This window comes from Lolium perenne, chromosome 3 (assembly GCF_019359855.2).
Source record: "Lolium perenne isolate Kyuss_39 chromosome 3, Kyuss_2.0, whole genome shotgun sequence".
NCBI classification, from domain to species: domain Eukaryota; kingdom Viridiplantae; phylum Streptophyta; class Magnoliopsida; order Poales; family Poaceae; genus Lolium; species Lolium perenne.
In genome coordinates, this window is record NC_067246.2 from 349,734,916 (window position 1) to 349,745,172 (window position 10,257).

The window sequence follows — 10,257 nt, forward strand, 5'->3', positions numbered from 1 at the left end:
CTTGTTTAGCTTGATATCGGATAGGCTTTGTTAATTTAAGGCCAGGCTTAAAAGCCTTTTATCTCGAAAAACAACTCTACTATATTCCTGATGAAAATACATCCATGATTCAGATACAATTACAGAAGTATTAAAGATGGATCCCCGGCAAGAAAGAATTGAAGATGAATGTTTGTAATTTTGAAAAGATGATGATGCATGTATGTACAAGTACAACATCAAAGGATCGCCAATTGCAAATCTAGAATTACACATGAAAAAAAATCCATTATAATCCAATGGGCTGCACTACAAAACATTAAAAAAATGCAAGTAAGCAACTATGACAAAACTGAATATGCTGCGCAAGAATGTTACCATAACAGCAAACGACCTAGTCGAATAGTGAGAATTCTACAGGGATCAATATCTTAACTTTTAGTTGTGTGCATCTGACAAACTAGCTAGCTCGTCCATGTAATTAAAAGAAATGTCAACTTAATTACGCAAAATCAGATGCAATTGGTAATTTCCAGTCTGGACTATCGGCCGTTATATATGGCTAGCCATAGAATACACACATTGGACTAAACAGATAGAACATTTTAAACTGGAATGAAGAACCTCTCTTCCAACATCCGTCAACCACCACACACAGCAAATACAGGATTGCACGTGAAAACAAGTGCAAAACGAGTCTCCGATGTGAATCAAACAAAGCAGCAAAACAAATACTTGACAAGTTGAACCCCCATGTCACCTGGCACATAACCAAACAAGCGTCTTGAAACGCATAAAATTAATTTCTTGGTTTAGGCATTCAGAAACCTCTTATTACAGAAAAAAAAATACAGCAGAAGAAACTTCGGTAGCCTAAGGCATGTATCCGGTGGGTTCAGCCAAATAACATATAAAAACTGCCAGCAATGTTGATGCGACTAATTCAGTGACATTTTCCCTCACGCCAACCTGGAGGAAACAAAAATAACAAACCTGTGAGTCCATTATCCTAGTAAGTAGCACATATGCTGCAGCATACAGGTTTTAACTGAAGAACAATATTACTCTGGCATAACCCCATGGTCAGCTCAGCAAACAGCAGAATAAAGAGTCCGGTATTCATGCCAATACCACACAGGATTAACGATGACAGCAAACTAGAACCCTGAAGCATTTCAACGACGCCATTCCATTTGTGAGAAGGAAAAAATCTCAACACTGCACCCCAAAGCATGTTACCAGAATTCATCTCAGGGAGAACAGATGGCTAGGACAATCAGGAAAGAGAACTCTAGGTATATGACCAGACATAAGAGCCAAAACAAGGAGCTCTGCAAACGATATGCTGTTCATAGCAATATCGAACTGGAATTAATGACAAAAGCAAAGTAGATTTCTGACGCATGTAGAGAATGTAATTGTTAGAAGGAACAAGGAAGAGGGTCAACACCATGAACACTGTTAATAGCAGTAAAAATCGGTAGCTAGCTGTTTATCGGAAGACCCTGGACGTGGCCCTGGTTTGCAGGTACTACTCCCTCCGAAAATTACAGGTTGAAACAACCGCACTTAGATAGGTATCTGCACTCGAACGAACGGTGGAGCCATAGGGGTCAACACGAACAGAGCAATTGCAGATCCTTGCCTCGTCTCGTCTAACCTCGACGACGATCCGCGTAGCAGTACGAGATCTAGCCTGACAAAGCGCGACTGGCGTGGCGCCGGAATCTGGCAGGAGGGGGCGGCGCTGGATCAAATCGGATTTATTACGCGAGGACCTAATTAGGCACCGGATCGGGGTTGACATGCGGGGGAGGGGAGGGGAGGGGCGGGGTTGGCTGACCTGGGCTCAGCGCTTGTGCTCCTGGACGAACTTGGAGTTCTTGAGGTCCTCCTCGGTGAAGCCGGCGGTGAGCTTGGTGATGAGGATGCCGGTGACGGCGAAGCCGGCGAGGAAGGGCCAGTTGCGGCCCCACTCCCTCTTGAAGAAGACGGGCCACGGGTCGAACTTGGCCATCTCCGATCCGCTCTCCGGCGACTCCTCTCCTGCTGCTGCTCCGCTCGTCGGGATCGAGGTCTGGTGGCTGCGGCGACCGTAGGAATGGGGACGGAGATGGAGGAGGGTGTGGCCGTGTGGGGTTGTGCGGGTGGTTGGGCTGACCTAGTCTGTCAGCTCTCGCAGGGCCGGGCCGGACCTGTACTATGCGGGCCTAAAACTGGCCCTGCAACCCTGTTCTTTATGAGATGACTATGCTTTTTTTTTTGTTCAGAGATTTCTTTTGCTGAAAACATTCAACATGACTTGATGAGAAAACGAAATTCATGGTGAGGATGTTTCAGATTTCAAGTTTGTTTGCAATGACTTGGAGTTTCTGGTGTCCTACGTGCAGCAGTGGCTAGAACTAGGAGAGTAGCAAATTTGTAGGGGCAGCATTTACCCCTTTAGGGTGCGCGATTTCGAGTAGGGCCGTGGCAAGCTCAACGGTGGCTGAGCAGCTCCTCAGAGACAGTGTGATGTTGTGGAGTGCGAGAAAAGTTTTTGAGCGGCATGATTGTTTAATCCTTTATTCCTTTTTGATGATCTGCTTCTTCCACTACATGTGATCCGGGTTAAAAACTGGTGGCATCCTTCATATGGTTACTCAGTGCAATCGACGCAAAGTGAGCACTGATTTTAGTGTCATAATTGCAAAAATTATGTTGATTTTTTATTCCCCAAGTGTCTCTCTCTCTCTTTAATTCCATCCACCATTCAACGACTACATGAGTTTCTTTATGTTTGATTCAAGTAATTGCACCCAGATGTGCTCTTACACGATGAAGTTTAATGGTGGTAATGATACTTGTTTTTCTTGTTGTGTTTTGTGTAGAAATTACTTTGAAAAGCCAAGAGTGAAATCCAGATGCATGTACATCACTAATTGCTCACCCAAACCACATATTTACAAGTGATGCAACTGTTGCGGGAACATATTGGAAAAACTACACTTGCTATATGTTTTCGAATTTGCAACCTTGCAACAAGGGGCGTGGGGATAGAGTGACTAATCTACTGATTCAAAAAAATTCAAAATTTATATATTATTTGAGATTTCCTATTATATGTTCAAGTTCCTAATAAACTATATATGCATATATCCAAACTGTATGTCTTGTGTCACATCTAAATTCGTCCTGATGACCGTGGGCCCAATATTATGACTAAACGTTGGTGCCCTTTAGTTGTATTATGTTGCAAGTTCATTCTCGTGTGTGTGTGTAGATCTTGGTGTTGCCACGCTTCTAAATATTTCACATACATTGAGAAAAAGAAAAAGGATACATCCATACATAAGAGGGGTGATGAAGATGGTAATTTATCAATTTTTGAATTGAGTGCTATCTTTATACACCTAAGATGTTGGCATTCATTCGTTCATTGTTCCTTTCTTAGTAAATCCATCGGTTAGGTAGTCAGGTTCGATTTTTTTCTTACAACCCAAAATGGTAGGATGGTTATACGCTGCTTGTTTGCAAAGGGTATCATGTTTGCAGCAGTTGGCAAATACATACGACAAGTGACATCACTCACGTTGGATTCCTCTTTGGTTAGTGATATTATTCATAGTGTACGCAACTGAAACAATGACAATGATGTTTGATGATGCCAAGTAATGCATTATTTTAAAAGAAGAAATGGGAGGAAGATGAGACACTCACGTCCAGTCGTCACATTTATGAAATCGTGAGATCATCAAAGTTTGCATGCAAGATTACTAAAGTTAAGCACTCTTCAATAAAATGAGTCCTAAATACTTTTATGTTCCGTGAAAACGTAGGGGCATTTTAAAGATGATATTGATAGGGATGACAACAAATGAAGGGGTGATGTAGTGCCCGCCAGTATAATTTGAGGTATAGCCCATTGGAGTACACAACTTTTGTTGGAGAGGAAGGTGATAGGAAAATGAAACCGATGTATGATGAACGAAGGACATCGATGTACATTTTCCATGCTCTTACATGTACATTTAAATCTTAATTTTATGGCCAGAGAGTAAGGTGGTAGGAGAAAGACATTGATGAGGTGCAACAAAAACAACAATATTGCATGCTCTTGCATGTAACATTTAGAAAATTGGAGAACTCTCTAATTAATTATCGATTTCTTTATATTTTCTTAGTCTATAGCAACTCACGTGTATTCAGCTAATTGTTTCCAAAAACAGGTAAACACACTCCTAAACGAACATTGGATATACTTTTTTGGCATTTTTTCGTTTCTACTTATTTTAATATTTATCAAGTTTAGCATAAATGCATTAGCACATATTTTTGGCGAATCCACGTGTCGAACAAAGCCCTCCCAAAGCAGGGATATGGTACGCAAAAATTCGAAGGAGGCCACAACAATAAGTTTTCCCTGAGGCGATTGTCACTTAGACATCCACCTCTCATCTGCGCAAAGTAAATGGATAGGCGAAGCTGGACCACTCGAATACCAAGACCATGGGTGTTCCTAATACCTATATGCACCTCTTTAAGCCACCCCAAACCTCGGGGGCTACTGACGGGATATGGAAAACCCACCACCCCTCGAATCTAGATAAAGGAAACTTAGATGGTGTGGTGACCCTGCATACCACTGCATGTTGTAGTATGCCAGTCGTTGATATAACATTCACGAAGTAACATTCCGCAAATATTACATCCCTCAGAGTATACAACAAAACATAGCAGGTCCATAACTCATTCATTTATTATTACAAGCATAATGTACATATCATCTCGGAGCTCCTCTTGGGTCCTAAGAGGGATACTCCTGGGTTCGAGGCGAACCCATCTTAGCTTACAATATAAAAGTCTTACTAGGTGATACATTTATTCCCTCGAGCAGTTAAGTACTAAAAGTTCGTACTGCTCGGATAATACTACTACTTGGTCGGTCTAAACTTGCTCTCCTCCGGAACCCTCCCCGGTTCTGTAGACTATAAGGTAGTCTACACCTTCAACACCTCCAGAGAGGTCTGGTTCTTCATAGCCGATGATCTCGGCTCCTTCAGGGTTATCGTTGTCCTCCTCCAGATGGTTCAGACAATATAAGCAGAGGATTTAAGAGTGGTATGAGTACGAGCGTACTCAACAAGTTCATTATAGAAACGAGGTTTTTAATGCACTAGCTACGATATTAGACCAGAAAGTCTAATAGCAATGCAATTTTTTGATAAACATTTCTTCAAGAGGTTGCTTTTATTTCAAAGAACTATGTCCGTCAGCCTTCACCGGTTCACTAGAACTTCATGGAGTTCCTTTCCGGCAGCGTTCGCAGTTCCAAATCCCGGAACAGGGAGTGACAGGTCATGATTCATTACACTCTGCAGAGGTGTGTTGCTTCACCCATAAGAGATCTTAACCTTGGTGCCAACCGGGCAGCTTTCCCATCCACACTTCCTTCGGTGTGAGGCCCGGTATAAGGTCATAGCCAATCATATTCCTCCGCTACCTCGCACACCCACCCTTTTGTAAGATTGTCTTCCCCTGTATCTATGGTGAGACCGACCCATGCATTTGTTCTCCCCTATACCGATAAGGTAGACCGTTCCGAACAATTTGTATGCCCTGCCCTATCAACCATAGATAGACCGTTCCGGACACCTTACAATCCATCATAGACCGCATTACCGTGAGGACTTTAGGCTTCCCCAGCCCACCGCTTGTCCCTCAGGATACAAGTGTCTACGGCAAGCGCATCCGTTGATGTACAAGAGGTGGAAATACGATTGACTATTTCGTCCCACTCTAGATCTTATGGTTAACACGGGTATTACGGCACAAGAATCACTGGACGACATTTGTTGTTTAATCCTAGATGGATATAAACCCTTGCAATGGAACCTCCACCATATCAACACAATCCATGGTTCCATTGCCCACCACTTAGTCATATTCATAGTTATGAAAATAGTGGTTTTGCTTTTTATGCAATAGTGATAAACATAGTACTTTGCAAGTAATTTGGTAAAAATACTCAAATGACATGAGCAAGTGATGAACTTGCCTGAACACTGCAAAGTGTTGCAGTTGGATGGTGTGGACTGACCCTTGTCCTCTGTTGCTGAAAAATAGCATCATTGTCCGATAAGGGCAATGGTTAAAGAAGCATTTATGCATGATTCCAGTTTTAGGGTTTGTTCCCCCCTTCCGATGTCTTATCATTTCATGTGAGAGGTGAATACTAAGAATGATTTTTTGGATACTCTATTTAGGTAAAATACAACCTTGAAATGTTGTCAAGGTGTTTTTAAAGTCCAAAAGAATTTATGGACTTATTTTCATTATTGAAAATATAGGGTGTGATTTAAATAATTATTTAAATCATCAAATTTGAACTTATTCTTGTTTATCTTCAAAAATTCAATTTCATATTTTATTATGATAGAGAATTATATACTGAGTGGTTTTCATATTTTTAATTATCTTTTTAGAGCTATTTAACATTTACTATGCATTTTTAAAGTTTCAGTATTTTATAGAATTGTGAAATGTCACAATTGCCCCCTGATACGTCTCCGACGTATCGATAATTTCTTATGTTCCATGCCACATTATTGATGATATCTACATGTTTTATGCATACTTTATGTCATATTTATGCAATTTCCGGCACTAACCTATTAACGAGATGCCGAAGCGCCAGTTGCTGTTTTCTGCTGTTTTTGGTTTCAGAAATCCTAGTAAGGAAATATTCTCAGAATTGGACGAAATCAAGGCCCAGGGGCCTATTTTCACACGAAGCTTCCAGAAGACCGAAGGGAAGACGAAGTGGGGCCACGGGGCGCCGCCACACTAGGGCGGCGTGGCCCAGGGGGGCCCGCGCGGCCCTAGCGTGTAGGGCCCCCGTGTGGCCCCCTGACCTGCCCTTCCGCCTACATATAGTCTTCGTCGCGAAACCCCCAGTACGGAGAGCCACGATACGGAAAACCTTCCAGAGACGCCACCGCCGCCAATCCCATCTCGAGGGAGTCAGGAGATCGCCTCCGGCACCCTGCCGGAGAGGGGATTCATCTCCCGGAGGACTCTACACCGCCATGGTCGCCTCCGGAGTGATGAGTGAGTAGTTCACCCCTGGACTATGGGTCCATAGCAGTAGCTAGATGGTTGTCTTCTCCTCATTATGCTTCATTGTCGGGTCTTGTGAGCTGCCTAACATGATCAAGATCATCTATCTGTAATGCTATATGTTGTGTTTGTTGGGATCCGATGGATAGAGAATACTATGTTATGTTGATTATCAATCTATCTTTATGTTGTTTATGATCTTGCATGCTCTCCGTTACTAGTAGATGCTTTGGCCAAGTTGATGCTTGTAACTCCAAGAGGGAGTATTTATGCTCGATAGTGGGTTCATGCCTCTATTGAATCTGGGGGAGTGACAGAAACCCCTAAGGTTGTGGATGTGTTGTTGCCACTAGGGGATAAAACATTGATGCTACGTCCGAGGATGTAGTTGTTGATTACATTACGCACCATACTTAATGCAATTGTCTGTTGTTTGCAACTTAATACTGGAAGGGGTTCGGATGATAACCTGAAGGTGGACTTTTTAGGCATAGATGCATGCTGGATAGCGGTCTATGTACTTTATCGTAATGCCCAATTAAATCTCACAATACTCATTGATGTCTACGTTCCCCCTCCTTTCCTGTAGATAGTGTTGGGCCTCCAAGAGCAGAGGTTTGTAGAACAGCAGCAAGTTTTCCCTTAAGTGGATCACCCAAGGTTTATCGAACTCAGGGAGGAAGAGGTCAAAGATATCCCTCTCATGCAACCCTGCAACCACAAAGCAAGAAGTCTCTTGTGTCCCCAACACACCTAATAGGTGCACTAGTTCGGCGAAGAGATAGTGAAATACAGGTGGTATGAATATATATGAGCAGTAGCAATGGTGCCAGAAAATAGCTTGCTGGCGTGTAGTTGATGGTGGTAGTATTGCAGCAGTAGTAACACAGTGAAACAGTAAACAAGCAGTAGTAACGCAGCAGTATTTAGGAACAAGGCCTAGGGATTACACTTTCACTAGTGGACACTCTCAACATTGATCACATAACAGAATAGATAAATGCATACTCTACATTTTTGTTGGATGATGAACGCATTGCGTAGGATTACACGAACCCTCAATGCCGGAGTTAACAAGCTCCACAATTTGTTCATATTTAAGTAACCTTATAGTGTAAGATAGATCAATACAACTAAACCAAGTACTAACATAGCATGCACACTGTCACCTTCATGCATATGTAGGAGGAATAGATCACATCAATATTATCATAGCAATAGTTAACTTCATAATCTACAGGAGATCATGATCATAGCATAAACCAAGTACTAACACGGTGCACACACTGTCACCTTTACACACGTGCAGGAGGAATAGAACTACTTTAATAACTTTGCTAGAGTAGCACATAGATAAATTGTGATACAAACTCATATGAATCTCAATCATGTAAAGCAGCTCATGAGATTATTGTATTGAGGTACATGGGAGAGATGAACCACATAGCTACCGGTACAGCCCCGAGCCTCGATGGAGAACTACTCCCTCCTCATGGGAGCAGCAGCGGTGATGAAGATGGCGGTGGAGATGGCAGCGATGTCGATGGAGAAGCCTTCCGGGGGCACTTCCCCGCTCCGGCAGCGTGCCGGAACAGAGACTCCTGTCCCCCAGATCTTGGCCTCGCGATGGCGGCGGCTCTGGAAGGTTTCTGTGGTTTTCGTCGAACGTATCAGGGTTTTCGATCCAGGGGCTTTAAATAGGCGAAGAGGCGGCGCAGGAGGGTCGAAGGGGCGACGACACCATAGGGCGGCGCGGCCAGGGCCAGGGCCGCGCCGGCCTAGGGTCTGGGGGCCCAGTGCCCCCCCCTCTGGTCCTTCCCGGGTGTTCTGGATGCTTCCGGTGAAAATAGGAACTTGGGCGTTGATTTCGTCCGATTCCGAGAATATTTCGTTACTAGGATTTCTGAAACCAAAAACAGCAGAAAACAGGAACTGGCACTTCGGCATCTTGTTAATAGGTTAGTTCCAGAAAATGCATGAATATGACATAAAGTGTGCATAAAACATGTAGATAACATCAATAATGTGGCATGGAACATAAGAAATTATCGATACGTCGGAGACGTATCACTCATCATATCATGTATGTGCATTGTCATGCCCTTTCTATTTGTCAATTGCCCAACTGTAATTTGTTCACCCAACATGCTATTTATCTTATGGGAGAGACACCACTAGTGAACTGTGGACCCCGGTCCATTCTTTTACATCGAATACAATCTGCTGCGATACTTGTTCTACCGTTCTCTGCAAACAATCATCATCCACACTATACATCTAATCCTTTGTTACAGCAAGCCGGTGAGATTGAAAACCTCACTGTTTCGTTGGGGCAAAGTACTTTGGTTGTGTTGTGCAGGTTCCACGTTGGCGCCGGAATCCCTGGTGTTGCGCCGCACTACATCTCGCCGCCATCAACCTTCAACGTGCTTCTTGACTCCTACTGGTTCAATAAACCTTGGTTTCTAACTGAGGGAAACTTACTGCTGTACGCATCACACCTTCCACTTGGGGTTCCCAATGGTCGCGTGCTGTACGCGTGTCACCCTCGGGCCCACCTGTCAGTGGAGCCCAGTGGGTTGGGTTAGACCAGCTCGGGTCCAACCGACCCGTGCGGTCGCTCACACTTCTCCCCCACCGCGCCGCCTCGATGAACCCTAATCCCCTCGCTCTCTGGCGACTCGCGTCACCCTCGCCGTCGCCGGTCGATTCCGGCGAACTCCGACGGTCATGGCCCTCGCCATGGGGTGCAATCGAACCGCCCCACGACGCCGGTCATGCTCCTCCACGTAGATCTGGAGCTGGCGTTGCTCCCGCTCGTCCCCGACCCCTTCTCTGTGGCTAGGGTTATGGGATCCGCGGCGATCTCGCTGCTCCCAGGGGTTCCTGGCGCTATGGCGCCGCCGTGAGCCTCGCCAAAGTGGTACGGGGCGCTGCGGCGCTGGTCGAGGCTTGGCTTGGCCCAGCCTGGCGCTGCCGTGCGTTCGGCGTGCGCCGCCGTGGCCGCCATGGCCGCGACTGCTTTCTGCTCGCCCTGGTATGTGCTCCACCCTCTCTCTCTCTCTTGACTGTTCTTCTTCTTCATCCTCTAGCTCTGGCCACGGCTGCTCCTCCTCGTGGAGATGCCTGTCGTGCTGATGCGCTGCTGCTGCGCCCAGCTAGCTGTGTATGCGCGTAAGC

At 44.7% G+C, this 10,257-nt stretch overlaps 1 protein-coding gene across 1 annotated transcript; it reads right to left on the reverse strand.

Annotated features, from left to right (window-relative positions):
- Positions 1 to 747: 747 nt before the first annotated feature.
- On the reverse strand, positions 748 to 2,096 carry LOC127346178 (ATP synthase small subunit 6-A, mitochondrial-like). The gene is made up of 2 exons (XM_051372725.1): positions 1,823 to 2,096; positions 748 to 948 (listed from the first exon to the last, which is right to left on the reverse strand). The coding sequence occupies exon 1, from the start codon at positions 1,994 to 1,996 to the stop codon at positions 1,829 to 1,831; it is 168 nt and encodes a 55-aa protein (XP_051228685.1). The 5' UTR covers positions 1,997 to 2,096; the 3' UTR covers positions 748 to 948; positions 1,823 to 1,828.
- Positions 2,097 to 10,257: the final 8,161 nt, after the last annotated feature.